Below are 27,696 nucleotides of genomic sequence, written 5' to 3'. Positions count from 1 at the left end.
ATGGAATTCTCCAGGCAAGAATAGTGGAGTGGGCTGCCCTTCCCTTCTCCAGGAGATCTTCCCTACCCAGGTATCGAACACAGGTCTCCCACATTGCAGGCAGATTCTTTACTGTCTGAGCCATCAGGGAAGCCAGTACTACCTAAATTAATTTAACATTCTCTAAAGTAATGCTCAAAATTCCCCAAGCTAAGCTTCAGAATTACAGGAACTGAGAACTTCCAGATGTTCAAGTAGAATTTAGAAAAGGCAGAGTAATCAGAGATCAAATTGCCAACATTTGTTGGATCATAGAAGAAAGAGAATTCCAGAAAAACATCTGCTTCTGCTTCATTGACTACACTAAAGCCTTTGACTGTGTGGATCACAACAGACTGTGGACATTTCTTCAAGAGATAGAAATACCAGACCACCTGGTATTCCTGAGAAACTTGTATGCAGGTCAAGAAGCAACAGTTAGAACCAGATATGGAACAGTGGACTGGTTCCAAATTGGGAAAGGAGTACATCAAGGCTGTATATTGTCACCCTGCTTATTTAACTTGTTTGCAGTGTGCATCATGGGAAATGCCAGCCTGGATGAAGCTGGCATCAAGATTGCTGGAATCAAGTAATCTCAAAAATGCAGTTGGCACCACCCTTATGGCAGAAAGCGAAGAAGAACTAAAGAGCCTCTTGATGAAGGTGAAAGAAGAGAGTGAAAAAGCTACCTTAAAACTCAGCATTCAAAAAAACAAAGATCATGGCATCTGATCCCATTACTTCATGGCAAGTAAATGGAGAAACAATGGAAACAGTGACAGACTTTCTTTACTTGGGCTCCAAACTCATTGCAGTTGGTAACTACAGTCATGAAATTAAAAGATCCTTCCTCCTTGGAAGAAAAGCTATGACAACCTAAGACAGCATATTAAAAAGCAGAGATATTAGTTTGCCAACAAAGGTTTATACAGTCAAAATTATGGTTTTTATAGTAGTTACATATGGATGTGAAATTTGGACCATGTAGAAGGCTGAGCACTGAAGAACTGATGCTTTTGAAGTGTGGTGTTGGAGAAGACTCTTGAGAGTTCTTGGACTTCAAGGAGATCAAATCAGTCAATCCTAAAGGAAATCAATCCTGAATATTCATTAGAAGTGCTGATGCTAAAACTGAAGCTCCAATACTTTGGCCTCCTGATTCGAAGAGCCAGCTCATTAGAAAAGACCTTGATGCTGGGAAATATAGAAGGCAGGAGGGCACAACAGAGAATGAGATGGTTGGATGACATTACTGACTCAAAGAACATGAGTTTGAGCAAGCCCTGGGACATGCTGAAGGACAGGGAAGCCTGGCATGCTGCAGTCCATGGGGTCTGAAAGAATGAGACGTGACTGAGCAACTGAACAACCACAATAGCAAAGTATATCACAGGCTTTCCAGGTGGCACTAGTGGTAAGGAACCTTCCTGCCAATACAAGAAGAGGCAACAGATGTGGGTTTGATCCCTGGATCAGGAAGATCCCCTGGAGGAGTACACAACAACCTACTTCAGTACTACTGCCTGGAGAATTCCATGGACAGAGGAGCCTGGTAGACTACAGTGCATAGGGTTGCAAAGAGTCAGACACGACTGAAGTGACTTAGCATGCATGCGTTCAAAGTATATCATAAACTATTTGGGGGATTAAGCCTCCCTTTTGTTCTACAATCCCTCTTAAACTTAATATTTGGAAAATATTTCTTATCTTCATTTACAACTTGTTATCTTCTTTCTGTTAGAAAAACATCTATTTCTGCTTTATTGACTATGCCAAAGCCTTTGACTGTGTGGATCACAATAAACTGTGGAAAATTCTGAAAGAGATGGGAATACCAGACCACCTAACCTGCCTCTTGAGAAATCTGTATGTAGGTCAGGAAGCAACAGTTAGACACCACCCTTATGGCAGAAAGTGAAGAGGAGTTTAAAAAGCCTCTTGATGAAAGTGAAAGAGGAGAGCGAAAAAGTTGGCTTAAAGCTCAACATTCAGAAAATGAAGATCGTGGCATCCGGTCCCATCACTTCATGGGAAATAGATGGGGAAACAGTGGAAACAGTGTCAGACTTTATTTTTTTGGGATCCAGAATCACTGCAGATGGTGATTGCAGCCATGAAATTAAAAGACGCTTACTCCTTGGAAGAAAAGTTATGAACAACCTAGATAGTATATTCAAAAGCAGAGACATTACTTTGCCGACTAAGGTCCGTCTAGTCAAGGCTATGGTTTTTCCAGTGGTCATGTATGGATGCGAGAGTTGGACTGTGAAGAAGGCTGAGCGCCAAAGAATTGATGCTTTTGAACTGTGGTGTTGGAGAAGACTCTTGAGAGTCCCTTGGACTGCAAGGAGATCCAACCAGTCCATTCTGAAGGAGATCAACCCTGGGATTTCTTTGGAAGGAATGATGCTGAAGCTGAAGCTCGAGTACTTTGGCCACCTCATGTGAAGAGTTGACTCACTGGAAAAGACTCTGATGCTGGGAGGGATTGGGGGCAGGAGAAGAAGGGGACGACAGAGGATGAGATGGCTGGATGGCATCACTGACTCGATGGACGTGAGTCTGAGTGAACCCCGGGAGATGGTGATAGACAGGGAGGCCTGGCGTGCTGCGATTCATGGGGTCGCAAAGAGTCAGACACGACTGAGTGACTGAACTGAACTGAACTGAACTGAATCTTCTTTCTGTACTCCCCACTTCAAATAAGTTCCATGGCTAATCATATGTATTTTACTTATATTTTTTACGTATGTTTTGGTCACAACTCAAATAGTCTTTGTGTTGCTTGAATTATTCCAGTATCCAGCTCCAGGTTTTTCACTTGTATTTTCTCTTTTCATGGACTTCAGGTTACTCTTAGCTGTTACTTCTACTCCAAAAATCTTTATTCATCTCCATTTTCACACTATCAATTCTACTCTTAACAGATATAAAAGGCTATGCACTGTCTGCTCTAAGCTACTTTTTCACTCATATCTTGTCAAATTTTTCCTTGTTCAAACCTTAATATACCGTCCTATCCTTCTGTAATGTATTTGCTAATTTCCATTTATAAATGTCCTTTTCATTCATTAGGTATCACATAAAATTCAACATCTTTGAAACAGTCTTCTGTGATCATCCTTATACTCACCCACTCCCAACCTGAAAATAATCTTTCCACTCCTTACTTTCTAAATATAAAACACCTTGAATAAATAGAAACAGAATTTTTACACATTGCCTTACATTAAATTATATATTTGTATCCATATTATATACTTAGTAAATTTTCTGTCCTTAATCACAATATCTACACTTTATTCAATTTTATAAACTTTTACAGCCCTAAATATTATGGCTTGTGTATACTAAGCTGTTAATGAATAAAGCTAGACACCTGACTTTTTAATAATCTTTAAAAATTATAGGCATTCATCTAACTACTTGAGATGAGTTAAGATGCAGGTAACTTGCAAGTAACATGATAATTCACATTTAAACTAAAATATACATGATGAGTATAGGGTCCTCTTCAGAAACTAGAACACCTAGAACTTGAAAGATAGAGAAAGACAATAGAGAAGTGATTATCACAGTAGCCTCAGAGACTCAAATTATATGAAGAAATTGGCTTCAGAGATCTAATATTATGTTTTATTTGTTGTTTTCATATCTTTCATCAGTGCTCCAAAGTGTCTGAGTAAATGTTATGTTTATCATTTGAGCAAACACTCAGACCAGTTCATCTGGGACCACCCTAGTTGAGCACATATGGATGCTCAATACCTGTTTTCTGACTGAGAGAGCTGATGTGGATAGTCCCATGATTTAATCCCATAAAGGGCTAACAATATCAATATTGTTATTTTTAAAAAACAAAAGACATATTCTGCTTATTTGTTACACTCTGGATTTTCTCAGTATTGTCTTTTATAATAAGAGTGGTTGATTCTTCTTACTTGCTTTATAGATAAACCTCCAAGTAAGTCCTTTGACCATATGGTAGATACAGTAAGAGCAAGAATGTTTAAATTTTGAATACTGTTCTTAGGCTGCTAGCAGTTATGATACTTTCAAAAGAAAGATCCATTTACTTTGATTGCTATTATAGTTCAAAAAATATTGATCTATCACTGCTTGCAAACTCTTTTAACCAGGTAGCTACAGAGATTTAGACAAAAATCTATATTTCACTTTGGTCTTTTATTCAACGTACTTCAAAAAAATTATTTAAGGAATAGACAGGTTAAATGAAGTTGAAGTGAACAATGCTATACTGAGTCTTCTTATTAAAAAGGAATGCTTCCTGGTATTTCCATTTTTGTGCTTCAGTATTAAACTTTAAGTCCCCCAAGGAGTAAGGTCACGCCTCTTTAACTGACTCTACAGCATATTTAGATTATTTCACAAGACATTAGTGTGTGTGCTATTGGTGGAGTATTTTGGGGGTGTCCATCATCAAAATACTTATAAATGGTTTATCTCTGCTTAACATAAAATCAGAGGCCCTTCACAGTGTGAAGGCCTTCACACAGGGCACCCCACATCTCCCCATCCTCATCTCTTATTTACCCTTCTTTTACCCTAACGCCAGCCATGATGAGTTACTTGAATTTTTTCAAATGTGATATTTCACGCTATTATCCTTTCATCAGTCTGTTTACTGTACTTGAAATGTCCCAAACTTTAATGCCATGTACCCTGTACCCCAACCTCAATCACACATATCCCCTAAGATCTGCCCAGGTTTACTTCATGTTTCAGTTTATAGGATCATTTTGACTTTCAATTTCAAAATTTAGGAGAATTCAATAATTCTAAATTAAGTATCATAAAACTAAATTATGTATCATAAAAGTGACTTAACAGGCATGCATAGTCTTTTCCTGGTAGGAAGTTACTAGATTGTCATCTAGTTACTAGATTGTCAATCCCAGCATTCCCAGGATTTAAAGTATAATATAGTTTTAAGACATTTTGCTTGAATGAACATACTAATAGAGGATTGAATATACAAATGAGAGAATGAATGTATGAATGAGTGAGGTCGCTGCAACTGACAAAATTGATAATGACACCACCTGTACTTAGCTGAGATGTACTTACATTTGAGATGTTTACCATAAAAATGCCCTTAAGTCTATCCCTGGGTTTCCTAATCTCAATCAGCCTTCCTTATTGTCTTTTTGTCATAGGTCCTGTGCTTAGTTACAAATTTAAGGCAGATACTAAGTAGGTCTTTTGAAGGATCCTCAAGTATAAACATTGGTCAAAATTTAAGGATAATACCTTAAATTATTCAGGAATTCAGGAAGAAGGGTTTACTTATCACTTTACAGTTTATCTTTAAATATATAGGAAAGGAACTTCAATTCTCAGATCATCTTGGAGTTTTAAAATATGTATGTTTTACATTTTCTTGAATAGGTGCTGACCAGAGCATAGTTCTTTTTTTTTTCTTAAAAATATGTGTCAAGGAATTTGTATATGTATACATACATATATATGTGTGTGTGTATGTACCAAATTCACTTATTTGGAAGTTCTTATATCCTTTTTTTTTTTTTTTTTTTAGGGCAAGGAAATGATATACACCTTTTTGTGGCCCTAGCTCCTAGCACAGTTCTTAGTACACGGTGGATCCTTAGTTTAAAGTTGAACTGAAATGAATTGCTTATACTAAGTTAGTAAGACTAGCCTTAGATTCCCTGAACTGAGTTTCTTTATTATCATAAGAAACATCAAGAATTATTTTTTGTTTGTTTGCTTTAATTGATTTCTACCTAGTCTCATTAAATTCTTTTGTACAATCAAAGGTTTATACTAAGGAATTATTGGATTAAGCATTATTAATGCTATTTCTGGGTTTGAAATTTTTCTATTGTATTATTTTCTTTTTAATTTTTAAAAAATATATTTTATTTCTTTCATTTAAGTTTTAAAATTTTATTTATTTCTCTTTAATTAAAAGAGAGAATGCTTGGTCATTTTTGAAAAATCTTAGTCTCACTGTCTTATATTCCAACAAGTTCAGCTGAGAGAGAGAAAGATGGTAGAGTTATAATTGTTAGGTAGAGTCTTAACAAAAAACCCCAGTAAGCCCATGGCCCGAAAAAAAAATCTGATGAATAAAGAGAGTGTAGGAGTAAAATATCATAATCCAAGTTTATGTACCTATTGTGTTAGTTTTCTTGTCTTGGGAAGTAGGGATGATTTGCTACAACAAAATATGACAGATGTCAGAGATGGCATGATTTATTAACAGCAGAAATTTATTTCTCAGTCCTGGAAGCTGAAAGTCCAAAATCAAGGCATCAGTGTGGTCAATCTGAGAATTTTTTTTTCCAAGTTTCATAACTGGGGCCTTGTTGTATCCTCCTCACATAGTAGAGGGGGGAAGTGGTCACTCTGGGGCTTCTCTCCTAAGAGCACTAATCCTACATATGAGGGTTCTGACTTCATGACCTAACCACCTCTGAAAGTCCCCGCCTAATGTCATCATCTTTGAATTTTGAAGGAATGCATTCGTACCATGGTAACTGTGAGGGCTTGGGAACTTATTGTTTGTATACGTAACATTAACTATACCCCTCAATTATCCTCCAAATTGGAGTCCTGGGCATAGAGATGACAACTTATAAATGGTTTGCCATAAATGCATCAATTGTTGTTGTTCAGTCACTCAGTCATGTCCAACATTTAGTGACCCCATGGAATGCAGCATGCCAATCTTCACTGTCCTTCATCATCTCCTAGAGCTTGCTTAGACTAATCTCATCCTCTGTTGTACCCTTCTACTCCTGCATCAGATCTTTCTCAGCATCAGTGTCTTTTGTAATGAGTGACCTCCTCACATCAGGTGGCCAAATTATTGGAGCTTCAGCTTCAGGATCAGTCCTTCTAATGCATATTCGGACTGCTTTCCTTTAGAATTGACTGATTTGATTTCCTTGCACTCCAAGGGACTCTCAAGTCTTCTCCAACACCACAGTTCAAAAGCATCAATTCTTCAGTACTCAGCCTTCTTTATGGTCCAACTCTCTCATCCATACATGACTACTGGAAAAACCATAGCCTTGACTAGATGGACCTTTGTTTGCAAAGTAATGTCTCTGCTTTGCTCACTCGGGTTATCATAGCTTTTCTTCCAGGGAGCAAGTGTCTTTTAATTTCATGACTGCAGTCACCATCTGCAGTGATGTTGGAGCCCCACCACACCAAAATAATAATAATAATAAAGTTTCTCACTGTTTCCACTGTTTCCATAAAGTAATATATATTTGCCATGAAGTAATGGGACAGGATGCCATGACCTTAGTTTTTTGAATGTGAGCTTTAAGCCAACTTTTTCACTCTCCTCTTTCACTTTCATCAAGAGACTCTTTAGTTCCTCTTCACTTTCTGCCATAAGGGTGGTGTCATCTGCATATCTAAGGTTACTGATATTTCTCCCAGCAGTCTTGATTCCAGCTTGTGCTTCATCCAGCCCAGTATTTCTCATGATGTACTCTGCATATATAAGTTAAACAAACAGGGTAACAATATACAGCCTTGCAGTACTCTTTTTCCTATTTGGAACCACTCTGTTGTTCCATGTCCAGTTCTAACTGTTGCATTCTGACCTGCATACAGATTTCTCAAGAGGCAGGTCAGGTGGTCTGGTATTCACATCTCTTTCAGAATTTTCCACAGTTTGTTATGATCCAGACAGTCAAATGCTTTGGCATAGCCAATAAGGCAGAAAGAGATGTTTTTCTGGAACTCTCTTGCTTTTTCCATGATCCAGCAGATGTTGGCAATTTGATCTCTGGTTCCTCTGCCTTTTTTAAATCCAGCTTGAACATCTGGAAGTTCACAATTCAAGTATTGTTGAAGCCTGGCTTGGAGAATTTTGAGCATTACTTTACTAGCGTTGAGATGAGTTCAATTGTGTGGTAGTTTGAACATTCTTTGGCATTTCCTTTTTTTGGGATTGGAATGAAAATTGACCTTTTCCAGTCCTGTGGCTACTGCTGAGTTTTCCAAATTTGCTGGCATATTGAGTGCAGCACTTTCACAGCATCATCCTTCAGGATTTGACAGATATCTCTAGTCCTTCCCATTCTATTATTTTCCTCTATTTCTTTGCATTGTTCACTTAAGAAGACTTTCTTATTTCTCCTTTCTATTTTTTGGAACTCTGCATTCAGATGGGTATATCTTTCTTTTACTCCTTTGCCTTTCACTTCTCTTCTTTTCTCAGCTATTTGTGAGGCCTCCTCAGACAGCCGTTTTGCCTTTTTGCATTTCTTGTTATTGGGGATGGTTTGATCATCACCTCCGGTACATTATCACAAACCCCCATTCATAGCTCTTCAGGGCGTCTATCAGATCAATCCCTTGAATCTGTTTGTCACTTCTGTTGTATAATCATAAGGTCACACCTGAATGGCCTAGTGGTTTTCCCTACTTTCTTCAATCTAGTCTGAATTTGGCAATAAGGAGTTCATGATCTGAGCCACAGTCAGCTTCTGGTCTTGTTTTTGCTGACTGTAAAGAGCTTCTCCATCTTTGACTGCAAAGATTATACTCAGTTTGATTTAGGTATTGACCATCTGGTAATGTCCATGTGTAGAGTCATCTCTTGTATTATTGGAAGAGAGTATTTGCTATGACCAGTGTGTTCTCTTGGGAAAACTCTGTTAGCCTTTGCCCTGCTTCATTTTGTATTCCAAGGCCAATTGTGCCTGTTTCAGTCCAGGTATCTCTTGACTTCCTACTTTAGCATTCCATTCCCCTATGATGAAAAGGACATCTTTTTTTGCTGTTAGTTCTAGAAGGTCTTGTAGGTCTTCATAGAACCATTCAACTTCAGCTTCTTTGGCATTAGTTGTTGGGACACAGACTTGGATTACTCTGATGTTGAATGGTTTGCCTTGGAAACAATCAGAGATCATTAATACAACCATAAAAATATCTCCAAATTAATGAAATGTCAAATAGCGTCATATTTAGAATCAAAGAAAAGCACATTGTTTTTTATCAGTTCAGTTCACTTCAGTCACTCAGTCACGTCCAACTCTTTGCGACCCCATGAACTGCAGCACGCCAGGCCTCCCTGTCTATCACCAACTCCCAGAGTTTACCCAGACTCATGTCCATTGAGTCAGTGATGCTATCTGACCATCTCATCCTCTGTCATCCCCTTCTCCTCCTGCCTTCAGTCTTTCCCAACATCAGGGTCTTTTCAGATGAGTCAGCTCTTCACATCAGGTGGCCAAGACATTGGAGTTTCTGCTTCAACATCAGTCCTTCCAGTGAACACCCAGGATTGATCTCCTTTAGGATGGACTGGTTGGATCTCCTTGCAATCCAATGGACTCTCAAGAGTCTTCTCTAACACCACAGTTCAAAAGCATCAATTCTTCTTTTTTTTTAATCACAGAGTTCCTAATTCTATTAAGCATACTAAGGTGTTCAATAATTTTTAAGGTGAAATATGATTAAAAATTGAGTAATTTTGTGTTTTGAATGAGTACCTCTGTTGCTATATGGTATATCGAAACAATGTACTATTTAATTACTTACTGGCAGCAAGATGTTCTTCTACACCAGCCCTATGCAAAATGCTAAACTTCAGCTGTCTTTTCTTTGAGCAGCATTCTGAATTTTTTATTAAATGATCGCATCTAATCTGAAGCTTTTCAATGTCAGTGTTTTCACATTGTGATAAGACACTTTACACATTTATTATTGCAAATATGTCCTTCATTACTTTGTGTGGGAGCTATAGCTTTCCTTCTCAAAATCTGTTTAAATTTTGGTCTCATTTGTCTGAGATCCTTGAAGGTGAAACAGAGTTTAACTCACAAGGTCTTTTTCAGCTGCATGATTCTGTATTTCACGACCTTTGTAAGCCCGTTGCTAAGGTAATGAGATTCCCAAGAGGGTTCTTAACATTAAGAATCAGCAAAACTGCAAGTTTTACAGATCACTTTCTTTTAACCTACACAGTTCCTCTGTGAAATATTTGAATTACAGTGTCAACTGTGTCAGGTCAGAGATTGATCAATGAGAATTTCCATGTCACTTGAAGGCCAGATGTTAGTTTTTGGCTGGAAATCTTGTTGAATTTAAAATTAGACTTTATTACTTTAGGCATCAAGGATCAAAGTTTCTTGATTACTAAAACAAGATATTGAAAGATTCCTGCTCTACAAATTTCAACCACTGTCATTTAAACCTGTGTTTTCTATTTTGTTCTCAACTCACTGCAGGAGAGCCTTCCCAAGTGCTCAGCTTATATTTCATCTGACCCCTCATCCTCATTTATTTCAACCCTTCTTCTCCAGCTTCTGATTCCTTTGCCTCCACAGGAGGGAAGAAAAAGAGCAGAATCAGGTGCTACTCCACGGGTGCCTACCTCTGACTCTGGGAATGGATACTTATTCTGTTTCTCCCTTCCAAACTTATTTGTGAATGATGCACAGTGTTTAGCTGACTCCCAGTGGAGGAGACGCTTGTTATAGAAATCTCAACCCCACTTTATATTCTAAGAAACAAAGTGTCTTAAGATAATAAAATCAAGAATCAGTATGATGCAAACTAAATTATTTTTGTGTTGCATTGAGATTTGAATGTAAGCTGTATTCTGTAAATCAGGGACAGTGCAGGTAACAAATGACACTTTCTCACTGGCTATGTGTGAGTTGAGCTTAAAACCAAGAGGTTATACAGTATCCATGGCTAGTGACAACAGAGAGCTAATATCACCTTTCAGAATGATAATCATAGCACTGAGGATCACTGCGGGGAGAGGGCAGCATGACGAAAGTGCGGTTTTCAGTATAGGAACAGAGCTATCCCGTGGTGATCAGGCAGAGGAGATGGGAGAAAATACCCCTATTGCCCAACCTTCTCATCCTTTCTCATGCCAGTGGTCTGACTGCTTATTACACATACAGAAAGTCGAGTGGTATAGGAGCCTATCTGTCTTGGGTCCAATGTGGGTCAGCCTTTAGTCCCACCCTACAGAGGCAAGACTCAGGGAAGAAAAGGGTAAAGAATGGTTCTTGAGAGGTAAACAAAATATTCAGCACAAATTTCCTATAATTATAAGATAACTATAAAATTTAAATTATTCCAAAGTCACAACAGTAATGTGTTATTCTGTGAGTTCCTGTATGTATAGGTCCCTATAACTATGAGAACATATAATTGCTTATATGGTTTACTGATAGGACCACATACTTTTATATACTAATTTTTAATTACCTTCCTTCTTTCTTTATATATTCCACAACCATTCTTGACCTTTAGTCTTGAGAAAGAGCATAATGCTTAAGAATTCATATCATGGAACCATACCATCTGGGTTCAAATCATAGGTTTACTATTTAAAATGTGTGTGACTCTAGGCAAGTTACTTACCTCATTGGGTCTGCATAGAGTTGTGTCAAGGTTAAATGTAACAAATGCTTAGAACTTTGCCTAACACATAAATGAATTATAAATGTTTTTCATCACTATGTATACAGACATGCAAAGTTATGAATAAAATATGGTAAGAGACAAATGAGTAAATAATTATAGTAAAATACATGGATTGATGTAAGTATCCCTAAGGCTTGTTGTTGTTCAGTCTTTCAGTCATGTCCAACTCTTTGCGATCCCATTGACTGTAGCATGCCAGACTTCCCTGTCCTTCACCATCACCGAGAGCTTGCTCAAACTCAGGTCCATTGTGTCAGTGATGCCATCCAACCATCTTGTCTTCTGTTGCCCCCTTCTCCTCCTGCCTTCAATCTTTCCCAACATCAGGGTCTTTGTAATGAGTCAGCTCTGCACATCAGGTGGCCAAAGTATTGGAGCTTCAGCTTCAGTGTCAGTCCTAAGGCATATTCAGGACCGATTAGCTTTAGGATTGACCGGTTTTATCTCCTTGCTGCCCAAGGGACTCTCAAGAGTCTTCTCCAACACCACACTTCAAAAGCATCGGTTCTTCAGTGCTCAGCCTTCTTTATGGTCCAACTCTCACATCCAAACATGACTACTGGAAACACCATAGCTTGGACTATGTGGACATTTGTTGGCAAAGTAATGGCTCTGCTTTTTAATATGTTATCAAGGAGCTTCTTCCAAGGGGCAAGAGTCTTTTAATTTCATGACTGGAGTAACCATATACAATGATTTTGGAGCCCAAGAAAATAAAGTCTCTCACTATTCCCATTGTTTCCCCATCTGTTTGCCATGAAGTGATGGGACCTGATGCCATGATCTTTGTTTGCTGAATGTAAGTTTTAAGCCAGTTTTTTCACTGTCCTCTTTCATGTTCATCAATAGGCTCTTTAGTTCGTCTTCACTTACTTCCATAAGGCTGGTGTCATCTGCATATCTGAGGTTACTGATATTTCTCTGGCAATTTTGATTCCAACTTGTGTTTTATCCAGCCTGTCATTTGACATGATGTACTCTGCATAAAAATTAAATAAGCAGGGTGAGAATATACAGCCTTGACATACTCCTTTCACAATATTGAAGTAGTCTGTTTTTTCATGTCTGGTTCTAACTATTGCTTCTTGACCTGAATACAGGTTTCTCAGGAGGCAGGTAAGGTGGTCTGGTATTCCTGTCTCTTTAAAATTTTTCTACAGTTTGTTGTGATCCACAGAATCAGCAGCTTTAACATAGTCAATGAAGCAGAAATAGATGTTTTTGCTTTGTTTTGTTTTCTGGAATTCTCTAGCTTTTTCTATGATCCAGTAGATATTGGCCTATCAAACTCAGGTCAATCTTTATGAAAGAGGTATCAGTTCAGTTCCATCACTCAGTCATGTCCGACTCTTTGCGACCCCATGAAATACAGCATGCCAGGCCTCCCTGTCCATCATCAACTCCTGGAGTTCACTCAGACTCATGTCCATTGTGTCAGTGATGCCATCCAGCCATCTCATCCTCTGTGTCCTGTCAGTAATGCCTAACGTGGCTCCCCCTTCTCCTCCTGCCCCCAATCCCTCCCAGCATCAGAGTCTCTTCCAGTGAATCAACCCTTCGCATGAGGTGGCCAAAGTATTGGAGTTTCAGCTCTAGCATCAGTCCTTCCAATGAACACCCAGGACTGATCTCCTTTAGAATGGACTGGTTGGACCTCCTTGCAGTCCAAGGGACTCTCAGGAGTCTTTTCCAACACCACAGTTCAAAAGCATCAATTCTTCAGTGCTCAGCTTTCTTCACAGTCCAACTCTCACATCCATACATGACCACTGGAAAAACCGTAGCCTTGACTAGACAGACCTTTGTTGGCAAAGTAATATCTCTGCTTTACAATATGCTATCTAGGTTGGTCATAACTTTCCTTCCAAAGAGTAAGCGTCAGTTAATTTCATGGCTGCAATCACCATCTGCAGTGATTTTGGAGCCCAAAAAACAAAGTCTGACACTGTTTCCCCATCTATTTCCCATGAAGTAATGGAACCAGATGCCATGATCTTAGTTTTCTGAATGTTGAGCTTTAAGCCAACTTTTTCACCCTCCTCTTTCACTTTCAACAAGAAGCTTCTTAGTTCCTCTTCAGTTTCTGCCATAAGGGTGGTGTCATCTGCATATCTGAGGTTATTGATATTTCTCCTGGCAATCTTGATTCCAGCTTGTGCTTCTTCCAAGCCAGCGTTTCTCATAATGTACTCTGCATATAAGTTAAATAAGCAGGGTGACAATATACAGCCTTGACGTACTCCTTTTCCTACTTGGAACCAGTCTGTTGTTCCATGTCCAGTTCTAACTGTTGCTTCCTGACCTGCATACAGATTTCTCAAGAGGCAGGTCGGGTGGTTTGGTATGCTCAAAGAAAGGCAATGCCAGAGAATGCTCAAACTACCACACAATTGCTCTCATCTCACACCCTAGGAAAGTAATGCTCAAAATTCTCCAAGCCAGGCTTCAGCAATACGTGAACCGTGAACTTCCAGATGTTCGAGCTGGTTTTAGAAAGGCAGAGGAACCAGAGATGAAATTGCCAACATCTGCTGGATCATTGAAAAGCAAGAGGATTCCAGAAAAACATCTATTTCTGCTTTATTGACTATGCCAAAGCCTTAGACTCTGTGGATCACAATAAACTGTGGAAGATTCTGAAAGAGATGAAAGGTATAGTTAGACCTTAAAAGATGCATAGGAATTTCCCCAGATGTTACTCTTCGGGACATTTCTTCTGTCCTGGATGAGACATCTTCCCTAAGAGCATGTTGATGTGAAAATGTCCTGACATGCCTGACACTTAGGTAGTTAGTAGGAAAATGGTTGCAGACCAAAAGGAAGAGACAGGAAAGATTTAAAACACGAGGACTCCCATGGTACAGAATTTGAAGAGATATGGATAGTTTAAAATTTATCCTGGTGCCATAAAGGTGGTTTGGTGTGTTGAAATATTCAAGACAAGAACCTCTCTTAAAATTAATGTTGCTATTTTTTTTTTCCTGTTCCAGTACTGGAAGCAATTTTCTTTCCTTAATTATTGCTGTGCCTGGCTAACAGTATTCTCTCCATCCTTTCTCTCAAGCATTATTGAATGATGACAGCATCTGGTCATTGGAGTCAGGTAGATGTTGAGTGGAAACTTACTTGACTTGAACTATTTCTACATATCTGACCTTGGTCAGCTTCTCAGAACCTCGTTTTTTCACCCATTAAGGTAGAATAAATAGGATCTTCCTCTCAATGTTATAATAAGTGATACATGAGTTAAAGCAGATAAGTATTTAGCAAATCTGTCAAATTATAATCTCTCAATGATGGGAACTAATAATCTTATCTTCCTGGGGCCTTTAGATAGCCTAATCCCTTACTTTGTTTACTGACTGTTTGCCAGTTTTAAGTTACTTATTAAAGCTTTGCATACATGTGTGCAATGTCACTTCAGTAGTGTCTGATTTTGTGCAATTCTATGGATGGTAGCCCACCAGATTCCTCTGTCCATGGGATTCTCCCCCCGAAAGGCTACTTGAGTGGGTTGCCATACCTTCCTCCAGGGGATCTTCCCAACCCAGGGATTGAACTCACTTATCTTATGTCTCCTGCATTGGCAGGTCAGTTCTTTACTGCTAGCACTACCTGGGAAGCCCCGTCTTAGCTTTGAGTCCCTAGAAAACAAAGGCTGTGATGAGGCTTATAGACTAAAACTTTATGTGGGGAGGGCAGAGTGCAATTCCAAAACAGAAAAAATGAAGGGAAAAAAGAGATATAACAGGGAAGTAGGGGGATCAAATATAAGGTAGTAAGTTACTAAGTAGCCACAGCCTCAAGAAAAACACAGTGTATTGGCCATGTGGGCCTCATGGACCAGCTGTGGTTTCAAACCACCTGTTTTGTGAGAAGACAGATGAGCAATATTTCTTCTGGTCTCCTTCTCATCTTTTTTCTTGGTAGTCAAAGTTTATCCCTCAGACATTAAATTGTCCACAGTTACAAGTGGCACTGTAGCACCTTAGAGAAGCTGTTGAGGAAGATCAAGTTTCTGGCAATTTTGTGGGAACAAATCTGGATCCTGGAGCTACTACAATTTTGCTGCAATAAACAAAATAAAGATGACTATACCAATGGTTGCTCCATGCCTCAAACCTGTAGGGGGCTGACACAACTAATTAAGCTGCCCTAGAATGGCCAATGTAGTTCCTTCAGGCTGGCCTGCATGTCTTTTCAATATGTCCCCATCATTCTTTAAAGATTTCTTTTTATACAAGGTGTTCCAGTTTTGTCCTGTATGTTTCCTTGACCACTGCTGGAAGCAGTTTCCTGATTCCCATTAGTGAAGAATGGTATTCAGACACCAGGATGTGAGCACTCATGTCCTTGTTGCTATAAGTACTTATTGTTTTTAGGACTCTCAGTGGATGGGGCTAGACAATATTTGTGCATGCATATATGTACATATGTGTGATGTTTGGTATAATACAGGCACATTCATCTCTATCTGTGTATATCTATATTTTAAACATGAATTAACATCAGTTTCTCCAATTTTAGTTCATCCACTCAGAATTATTTGTAGCCTTCCAATTTTCTACATCCCCTTCTGGATAGTGAGAAGTCTAGCTACCTTATCCTCAATATATTCATGATTTGTATAGTCCCCTCATATATACCTGATCTTACAAATTTACTGGCTGCTTCCTTGGCCTTGCTTCTACTTGTTTGGCCTCTAGCCCCATTATCACTTACTTGGCCTCACTATCTCCTCATCTCTTGTTACCACTGTTATTGTCTCTGCTATAGGATGAATATTTGTGCTTCTAAAATTCACATATTGAAACCTAATCCTCAATGTGATGATATTTGTACATGGGGCCTTTAGGAGGTGACTAAGTGATGAGAGTGGGCCCCTGATAAGTGGAATTAATACCCTAGGAGCTCCCTAGCCCTTTCTACCATGTGAGGACACAGCAAAAAGATATTGGTGAATCTGGAAAATGAGCCCTGTCCAGATACCAAATCTGCTGACACCTTGATCTTGGACTTTTCAACCTTCAGAACTATGAGAAACAAATTTCTGTTGTTTACAAGCCATGGCAACCCACTCCAATTTTCTTGCCTGAAGAATCCCATGGACAGAGGAACCTGGCGGGCTACAGTCCATGGGGTAGCAAAAGTGTCGGGCATGACATGGCAACTAAACAACAACATTCTCTTATAATATCTTTAAAGAACTCAGACAGGCTCCTAACACCAAGTAACCCCATCTAAAGAAAGAGAAAAGACTTTATCTTTTCTAATACTTCTCTTCTTTTTCCACCTAGGAAACCTTTCCTTCCTTATTCTTCCCCAGTTCACATAGTAAAATAGCTCTAAGATAGTTTCAGGCTCACCTCTGCTGTGAAACTTCTACCTAGTAGTTTACTTCCAATTCAAGGGGCCTTTGCTGTACCTCCTTTTGCCCTCATTTAAGGACATAAGCTACATCTTATTTGTCTTTATATTCCTAGTGCCTAGTCTTATTTTTGATACATATTAGAAATTAAACAAATGTTTCATAAACAGGTAATTAATGAATGAAAATTTCTTTGCAATAGCTTGGGGATTGTGGCTATAGATTCAGACAGACCTAAACTCTGCTATTGATTTTGTGAAATTGGGCAAGTTAATATCTATATCTTATTTGTTTTGACTGTCATAACAAAAAATACTATAGACTGGGTGACTTATAAACAAGTATGAAAACTGAGTCCAAGATCAAGGTGCTGGGAAATTCAGTGTTTGATAAGAGCCCATTTCCTGGTTCACAGATGGCTGTTTTTTTCTTGTGTCCTCACATGGCTAGATAGGTAAGGGACCTTTGTGAATTCCTCTTTTATAAGGACAGAAATGCTATTTATGAAGGCTGCACCCTCATGACCTTATCACCTTCCAAAGACTCCCCATCAAAATATCATCACATCGGGGATTATGTTTTACTATATGAAGTTAGGGGGAGACAGAAACATTCAGTCTGCAGCATTATTTCTCTGAGTAATACCTAACTTATCTGAATTTTTTAATCAGTAAATAGAGATGATAATAGTTCCATAGTTATGAGGAATAGTTATGAGGATTAAATATTTTAAAAAGATTTTTTCATAACATCAGTACAATTTCTATGTAAAATAAATGTAGTTACTATTATTAATAACTGATTTTTGTGTAAAACTCTATTATAACACTCATCTGCTATATATGAATTATTTATTCAGATATTAGTTTTGCCTCAATAGAAAATAATTACAAAGGCAATGTTGTAAAATAAGTGAAAGAAAGTGAAAGTCACTTAGTTGTGTCCAACTCTTTGGGACCTCATGGACTATACAGTCTACGGAATTCTCGAGGCCAGAATACTGGAGTGGGTAGACTATCCCTTCTATGGTGGATCTTCCTGACGCAGGAATTGAAACAGGGTCTCCTGCATTTCAGGCAGATTCTTTACCAATTCAGCTATCAGGGGGTATATGGTTATTTTTCTTATTGTATGTTGTTTCTCAGTCTAAGAGAATATTGCAACTTCAAAATTATATCTTCATTTGAAAGTATATTATTGATTTAAAGAATATTGTTTTAAAGGAGCAAAGAAAAAATAGTTTCAAAATAATATAGTAGAGAAAGCACCTATTCTCATTACTAGCCCAAAGATGATAGAAAACATATTTTTAAAAACACCCAAAAATCTGATGCTTAAGAAGAGAACATCTCAGTTATTATAAAGCTATAGGGGATTTCTGAGATCCATAAATATAAATAAGCATATAAATAAATATATGTATATACACATATGTGTGTATATATATATGGAATATAGAGACAAACTGAGAATTTCATAAGCCAGTGCCTCTATGGGCTGCTGTTGTTATACTTTCTGCCTAAGACCATCATTCATTGGGACCAGAAACCTCCAGAGAAGAGGCCACTGGAAATCTTGAGAAACTGAGTAATTGCTACAGAAGAAAATATTTTGGCTTCAGAGCACAATACCCAGATATAAAATGGAGTCAAATGTAGTTATCAAGAGGGAGGGATCCCCGACTCAGGGTGAAGTGTAAAAGTGGATCACCAGAGGAGATATTTATACCTAGAAGTGTGACATGATTCTGACATTAGAAGAAATAAGCCTGAAGTTTACAGAAGCAAGCCAATAAAAACACTTATTTGACCACTCATTCAAATAACTGCCTTCAAATAATTGCCCCCTGCACTTGTCATCATAAGCTTGACAACCATTATGATTCATCAAATACATTTTCAAATATGCCGCTTCAGAAGAAACTTTAGTCTGCTACACTTGAAGCAGACTTCTGCTTGTACCCAAGGAAACAGATAAATTTTTTTTAAATTGAAATGACTATACTAGATATCCTCATAAAAATAAAGGGGGAAATCATGTCCATGAAAAAAAATAATAAGTTGCTGCTGCTGCTGGTAAGTTGCTTCAGTCGTGTCTGCCTCTATGTGACCCCATAGACAGCAGCCCACCAGGCTCCACCGTGGGATTCTCCAGGCAAGAACACTGGAGTGGGTTGCCATTTCTTTCTCCAGTGCATGAAAGTGAAAAGTGAAAGTGAAGTCATTGAGTTGTGTCCAACTCTCAGCGATCCCATGGATTGCAGCCTACCAGGCTCCTCCATCCATGGGATTTTCCAGGCAAGAATACTGGAGTGGGGTGCCATTGCCTTCTCCAAATAATAGGTTATGAAACAATGAAAAGTAACAAATCAATAAATATTCAAGAAATTGCAACATATTTTAAGTATAAATAAAAGTGCACCACCACCATAGCACATATCACCTTCTAAAATAAGACTTTTATTTATTATTATTTGTGAACTTCCAGTGGAATATACACTATTAAGAAGTAGGAATTATTGTCTGTTTATTCATTGATCTATCCCACGTAGTACCTAGAAGAGAATCTCGCACATCATAGATCCTCAGATATTTGCTGAATAAATTGAATGACTCAATGTGATGTGAACTATGTAAGTGAGCTTGATTGAACTAAAAAGAAATCTGGCAAAATTCATACTTTATTTGGAATTTCAACAGTTATTTAAAAAATTGTTGGAGAGAGTGGACAAAAGATAATTAAGGAAATAAGTTATTTCAATTTGACAAATATATCAAATTGAATTGAATATGTTTTACTGATTTATCCACTGTGAGACCTGGATATACTTATACTTTTTATTAAAGCAATAACACTAGAAATCAGCAACAAAATGATAGCCTAGACCCATAAATTTAAAAGCACATTGAAACTGTTTATGATTTAAAGAGGAAATAAAGATGGAAACTATAAACTATTTAGAAGTGAACAACAACAGCAACAGAAGCTCTAAATACAGAAGCAGTACTCTGAAGAAAATTTATAGACTAAAAAGCATATTTTTAAGGAAACAAGAAGGGCTGAAAATAAACTAATATAGAAACAAATCCTAAAACTTAAGCTTAAGAAGGTGGAGAAAGAATAGCAAAATAATGCAAAAGAGTTGAAGTTGAGTAGACTAGTAAATTTGACAATGTTTTGTAAATATGAAGAAAAGAAAACTGGAAGACTAATCACAAATAACTTGGCATTAGGAGTAAGAAAATTAATGATTTATCTTTATAAAGATATATTTAAAGATTATATAATACAATTCTATCCCTGCTAAACTATCAACTTGGAAATTTTGGAAAATTTCACCTCTCTAACATGTGTGTGTGTGTGTGTGTGTGTGTGTGTGTGTGTGTGTGTGTGATTTTATGTTGTTAAATCCTCCCTAATTTTTTTAAATAGGAAAATAACCTTAGAAGATATTGAAACACTGGTCAGATATCTACCTCAAAATTATGCCAGACTCAGTCAGCTTTTTTTTTTGGCAAATTCTAACACTCAGGTATCATTTTCTTATTATACAACCTAGCTTAAAAGACTAGTGAATGCTGGAAAATTCCTAATCTTTCTTCGATATGAAGTCTATGTAGAAACAACACAACAAAAATATTTAGACCAAAGGATCAATGTCCCTACGACACAGAAAGAAATAAATATCAAATCAAATCCAGTGTATTAAAGAAATCGCAATAACTATCTATGTTTTCTGCTAAGGATACAAGGGCATTCAAAAATATCTCCAAAATTATTGTTTGATTAAAGAGCATTTTATTGTTATAAAATATGCTGAGAGTGTACTGCAGTATAAGTTACAATACTTATACAAAGCAACACTACATAGATTTTGTGAAGAGGATTTTTATATTTATGCAAATATGGATGCTTATAATAATATGTATTTTATATGTGTGTGTGTGTATAATTGTAAAAGCATGAGGAAAGAACTGGAAAGATGCATGACAAATTGGTACTGGTTGATTACAGAAGAACCAGGAATGTGTGATCATTGGAGTGTCAAGAGAGATCATAACTTCATCTCAAAGGTTTTTTTTTTTTAATTGTTAATTTCTGGGTGTTGTTTGAGGATGGCTATGTTAATGCTACCTCGTGTAACTAAAAACCAAAACAATCATCACAATAATCTACAATTAGCCTCATAACTCCACAATGAAGGTCCTAGATATTTGAAGTTTCCTTGAGCACATGAAAAGACACTGATGCTGGGAGAAATATCAATAACCTCAGATATGCAGATGACACCACCCTTATGGCAGAAAGTGAAGAGGAACTAAAAAGCCTCATGATGAAAGGGAAAGAGGAGAGTGAAAAAGTTGGCTTAAAGCTCAACATTCAGAAAACGAAGATCATGGCATCTGGTCCCATCACTTCATGGGAAATAGATGGGGAAACAGTGGAAACAGTGTCAGACTTTAGTTTTGGGGGCTCCAAAATCACTGCAGATGGTGACTGCAGCCATGAAATTAAAAGACACTTACTCCTTGGAACAAAAGTTATGAGCAACCTAGACAGCTTATTAAAAAGCATTACTTTGTCAACAAAGGTCTGTCTAGTCAAGGCTATGGTTTTTCCAGTGGTCTTGTATGGATGTGAGAGTTGGACTGTGAAGAAAGCTGAGCGCTGAAGAATTGATGCCTTTGAACTGTGGTGTTGGAGAAGACTCTTGAGAGTCCCTTGGACTGCAAGGAGATCCAACCAGTCCATCCTAAAGGAGATCAGTCCTGGGTGTTCATTGAAAGGACTGATGTTGAAGCTGAAACTTGAATACTTTGGCCACCTCATGCAAAGAGCTGACTCATTTGAAAAGACCCTGATGCTGGGAAAGGTTGAGGGCAGGAGGAGACGGGGATGACAGAGGATGAGATGGTTGGATGGTATCACCGACTCAATGGACATGGGTTTGGGTGGACTCCGGGAGTTGGTGATGGATGGAGGCCTGGTGTGCTGCGGTTCATGAGGTCACAAAGAGTCAGACACTACTGAGCAACTGAACTGAACTGAGCACATGTTGAAAGGGTGTTTTAATGTGCTCTGAAGAGAATTTTTTCTTTCAAACTCATTCAATTGAATTCACCCAATACACATTTGTTGAGAAATGTATCAGGGTAATCTGGAATACTAAATTGACCTCTGCTCTAAGGAGCTTTACAAGGGGTCTAGTTGGGGAAGGTAATTCAACCAACAAGTACCTGGAAGAATGGCAGATACTGTGTGGAAGGAATTCACTGATTGTTCTAGGAGCACAGAGGCAGAGGATGTTACCCTGTGTTCTAGTTTCAATCTAACAATTTCCTGTATCATGTACAGATTACAAAAATAAAAGTTTTTGAAATTTGAGGAAAACACATATGTATGTAAATATGTATACTATATGTATATAGTATAGACAGAAAATCTGGTTATTGTTCATAATTATTCTGTTAGGAACAACCACATAAGCTCTGAAGACCTTTGATTCCCTGTCTTCAAAGTAAGAGAAAAATACTAAGTCTTCCCTAAAGATAATTACATCCTAACCATAGCAAAAGAAGATTAAGATTGGGAGAACATTTTCATCTTTTGCTCTGAAATATCCTAACTATAGAGAATGTATGTCTCTAAATTGACTATATGGATATCGTATGCCTGAAACCCTTGAAATCTGACATATCATCTATTGTTACAGAAATTGAAAAAGAAAGTTGTGGTGATCCTGGTACACCCTTATATGGAATTAGGGAAGGTGATGGATTTTCTAACCGTGATGTTTTAAGGTTCGAATGCCAGTTTGGATTTGAATTAATTGGAGAGAAATCCATTGTTTGTCAAGAGAATAACCAATGGTCTGCAAACATACCCATCTGTATCTGTGAGTACCAAATGCTTTGCTTCCAGATAGCATATGTTACCCTGTCCTTGCATATAATTGCTTTTGTAATTAATTGCAAAGAACTGGAACCGTGTAATTATTTTTGAATGAGTAGCACTTTTTGGTACTCTCTTTAACAAGTGTGTTTATGCCAAACTATAAATTTCCTTGCAGATTTAAATAAACTTAACATAGTTCATTTGGTAATTGCAAAGTATTTTTTCCATATGTTCTCATAACACTTTATTGGTGGCATTTTATACTTTATAGATAGCATACTTCTTATGGAAATTATACATCTGAGCTAACTCTAATAGACTCATTTATTTTTAACGAGATAATATATGCTTATTTGCAATCAGGAACACTTAAAAATATTTAAAGGTTATATTCTATGTATAATGCATTAACTTATTTTTGCTTGTAGATGCTCACACTAATGCATGGTTAAGTGCCATTTATTTATATTGCACAAAACAAAATTTATTAATGTTTATGGCCTACAATATGTTTGGATTAAAATAATGTATTTCTTCAAATACATTGAAGCATTTCAATTTAGCTGAAGCAAAAATATAATTTGTCTGTTGATGTACTTTTAGGTTAAATTAAATTCTACCTTCATTACCAACAAATACAGCTTACCAGGTGTGAATGCAATAATTGAAAACTTGTATTTTAGTTTTCAATACAAATGGTAACATATAAGCTCATAATCATGAAAGTAAAAATAATTTTCTTGTTTAAAAATGATTTGAAAATTTTCTTGTTTTTTATCCATATCCAACTCTTGTAATAATAATGCTTTTCATTTGTGAAATCCTTTATTCCCTACAAGGGCATTAGCACAAACCTTACTTCAAAATATAACTGACATTAAAAAAAATTAGCACTTCTCAACACCTGCATTTTATCTAAATTTTAATTTGTGCTGCAAAACACACATTTTCCTTTATTGGAAATGTTTATTCTTTAACATTTTAAAATTCTTTAGCATTTTTAAACATGTACTGAGAACTTTTTAAGTGAATAGATGCCAAATATTTCCTAATATTTGAAAAATATTATGCAGAAATTTATATTGCATTTTTTAAAGGTGATAAATAAATAAATTTCTAATAAACATAGATGTCTAATGAACATATGAGGACTCTTCAACACTTTTGCTTTTATAAGTTATGCGGGTCCCTTTTGCAACTAAACTCTGTCAGTGTAGCAGGAAATGCATTCATGGACAATAGGAAAATGAAAGTACAAGATTACATTCAAATAAAATTTCATTTGAAAAAGTAGAATTCAGGCTAGATTTGGCCCACAGACATTAGTTTCCTAATCTCTGATTTAATGATCTGCATCTGAGGGTGGCGGTGTTTAGTCGCTAAGTCCTCTCCAACTCTTGTGACCCCATGAACTGTAACCTGCCAGCCTCCCCTCTTCATGGGATTCTCCAGGCAAAAATACTGGGGTGGGTTGCTATTTCCTTCTCCATGGGATTTCCCTGATCCAGGAATCGAACCTGGGTCTCCTGCATTGCAGGCGGATTCTTTACCGACTGAACTATAAGGGAAGCTCTAACTATATGAGGGAAGACTGACCAAATCTATCATGCTAATCTCTGTTAGATTAAGTAGATGTCTACACAATACTTTAGGCTTCCCAGGTAAAGAATCTGCCTGCTAATGTAGGAAGTGCAAGAGACATGGGTTCAATCCTTGGGACAGAAAGATCCTCTGGAAAAGGAAATGACAAGCTATTCTAGTATTCTTGCCCGGGAAATCCCATGGACAGAGGAACCTGGTCATGGAGTCGCAAAAAGTCGGACACAACTGAGTGAGCACACACACGATACAATACTTTAAACCCTTAATTATATCAAATGCATTTTTTATGTAACTTCTTTTGATCTAGTGTTATACATCTATGAATTCCATGCTAATTTTATGGTAATAGCTTAATATTATGCTTAGTAGCCACTTAGCTTATAAAAATTCTCATATCTATTCTTGCCTTTTTATTTTTTGCCAAGTGTGTGCCAACACATTAGATCAAGTTTCTAAAGAGATTTTGTTAGGATTTTGATTGAAATTTAAAAGCAATTTCTATATAATTTACATATTTAATATAATGTTTTCTCATCCAGGAACATGGCATCCATGGTACCTCCTTTTTACTTATAAAATTTCCTGTTCTCAATAAGTTTATAATTTTCTTTGTATGAGTTATTCATATTTTTGTAAGGACTATTTCTAGTCCTTACCTTTTATAGTCCTGTACTTTATAACTTTATTTTTCTTCATAAACTATCTTTCAATTGCATTTTCAAATTAGCTATTGTTGGTTAAAAAAGGAAATTATTACTTGCTATATATTTATCATATATCAGAATTCAGGGCTTAAGTCTTTTTAAAATTGTGTAAAGTTTTCTCTAGATTTTCTTAAAGTTTGTTCTAGTCATCAATATTAGCATCTACTAAAATGATTTAAAATATTTCAATTTTTGATGTAATATGCTATATTAATAGGTTCTGCAATATTAGACAAAGATTGTCTTCTTGGAAGAATACCTAGATTTAAAGATCTTGAAATAAAGTCTTTTGAAATACTACTAAGCTTTAGATAATGTTGATAGAATCTTCAGCTTCACTAGAAGGCAAAGCAGTGCTAATTAAAACACTGTGATATCATTCTTCTTATTAAATAAAAAGGTCAGATAATAACAGTATTCATGCTAGTAGGGGTGTTACACTATCTAAAACATTTTTGTTATATTTAAGCATAAGATAATACACTTTTATATACAAAAATTTAGCAAAATATTCTGAGGGCCAAGGTTCATATCCTTTGTCAATAAAGTATGGTACAAAATAAATTCAATTTTGTTTAAAAATATGTAAGAAGAAACACGGGAAAAATATAATACTTTTTTAAACTATGATTTCCCCTGTGTAATATATCATTTTTTCTTATCCTTCCTCTGCTTTCTAACTTTTCTGTGTGAACCTTTAAATCAGATTTTGTTTAAGTTAAAAAAAAAATCTGCGGGGAAATAAAGCCTAACCTTACTATGATATGAAAATTATTATTTAGTTGTCTTTCCAATGTTAGCCACTATCGTGTGTAATTCATCTCCTTGTCTGTGTTAGAAGCTATCAGAGCATTCCATGCCCATGTACTCCAAGTTTTCTTCAGGTTGTATCATTCTGGTAATGTTAGTAGCTACATATTATTTTTGTTTGTTTGTTTTCAATCATTTTGTGAGCTTTCTATGGAAATGTCTATATTCTTCTGAATATTTTTTGAAGTACAGAAAGTAAAACTTTGCACCATACTCTAACATGGACATGATAAATGTCAAAATAAATTGTTATTACTCCAGTTATGTTTTCGTGCATATTTAACATATAGTAATTCAAGGTACTAGTTGCCTTCCCTAATAACGTGCAAACAGTAACAAATTTTTTCTGTTTTACAAGACAGATTACATTGTTTAATATTTTTTTCAAACTTCTAATTGATTATTGTAATTATTAACAATGGCAAATTGAGATACTGTATTACTTTGAACATTTATTATATTTTATGATTTTCCTATTTTAACAGTTCCTTGCCTCTCTAACTTTACTGCACCAATGGGAACAGTCCTTTCTCCTGATTATCCAGAAGGGTATGGAAATAATTTAAATTGCATCTGGACAATAATCTCTGATCCAGGAAGTCGAATACACCTTTCTTTCAATGACTTTGATCTGGAATCCCAGTTTGACTTCCTTGCTGTTAAAGACGGGGACTCTCCAGACTCCCCAATTCTTGGAACCTTTACTGGGGCTGAAGTGCCTTCTCATCTTACTAGCAATAGTCATATACTACGGTTGGAATTTCAAGCTGACCATTCAATGTCAGGACGTGGCTTTAACATCACTTACAACAGTAAGTTTAATTTTTCTGTATAACATATTTCTATAAATTAGAACTAGAAAGGAAATCATACAAAACAGCCCTCTTGTTCCTCAGATAAGGAAATTTGAACACACCATATGTATAATTTCTATTAGGGTGGTCTTTTAGTCCTTGATTCTAACCATATTTTAATTCATTGTGTCATTTCTCCTTTTCAGAGGCATGATATTAAGGAGATATATTTCAAAAATAATTTTATATCAGCCAATATATTAACTTATTTTATGAAATCATATAAGCATAATCTGATATCTACTATACATATTTCCCTGTTACTGGTATGCAAACATATCTTCCTTCAGGATACTCATAAATCAGTAGAGAATTTTAAACAAATAATGACAACACAGAATTATAATTCCAAAGATAAAATTCACTAGACTATCAAAGTATCACAGAGAAGGAAATTACTAATTTTGGGGCAGTGGATTACTAAATTGACTTAGCAAAGCCACTATGTGGATGGTACCTTAGTGATTAAGATCAGCTCTAAATCAGTCTATGGAACTTCAAATCTTGGCTTTGCTGTAATACATTTTTAGGTTTAACAACAAAGGCTCAGCATTCCCATCAATAAAGTTATATTGAGTTTTTGTAAGGAGTTGTCAAAAAAAAATAATCAGTGGTTTAGATTTAATAGAATAAGCTAATGTATTGGCTGATATAAATAAGAAAGAAATGAAAAACTTTTTTGAAGACAACCTGTGGGAGACAGTCTTTCAGAAAGCTCTGAGGACTGTTCCACTGTTAGAGGTCAAAGAATAATTAGGCAATTTTTTGAGACAATATACAAAGCAAGTGGTTATTAAGAAGAAGTGATTAAGAAGTGGTGATTAAGGAGATTAAGAAGGAATGTTATCTCCTAAGGCGGAGAAGGCGATGGCAACCCACTCCAGTATTCTTGCCTGGAAAATCCCATGGACAGAGGAGCCTGGTAGGCTGCAGTCCATGGCGAGGAGTCGGACCCGACTGAGCGACTTCACTTTCAGTTTTCATTTTC

The 27,696-nt window shown here is 36.7% G+C and overlaps 1 protein-coding gene across 3 annotated transcripts in view; it reads left to right on the top strand.

Moving 5' to 3' along the window:
* The window catches only part of LOC120860724 (CUB and sushi domain-containing protein 3), a 1,429,922-nt gene that overhangs the window by 889,654 nt on the left and 512,572 nt on the right, over positions 1 to 27,696 (top strand). For all 3 annotated transcript variants that reach the window (XM_040236474.1, XM_040236473.1, XM_040236472.1), the window contains 2 exons: positions 22,557 to 22,739; positions 26,340 to 26,666. In XM_040236474.1, coding sequence (XP_040092408.1) covers positions 22,557 to 22,739; positions 26,340 to 26,666 — 510 coding nt within the window. The remainder of the gene's footprint in view (positions 1 to 22,556; positions 22,740 to 26,339; positions 26,667 to 27,696) is intronic.

The sequence above is a fragment of the Oryx dammah genome, unplaced genomic scaffold, assembly GCF_014754425.2.
Source record: "Oryx dammah isolate SB20612 unplaced genomic scaffold, SCBI_Odam_1.1 HiC_scaffold_11164, whole genome shotgun sequence".
NCBI lineage: Eukaryota > Metazoa > Chordata > Mammalia > Artiodactyla > Bovidae > Oryx > Oryx dammah.
Note: the sequence above shows the minus strand (reverse complement) of the source record. Positions and strands in the feature narration are given on the sequence as shown.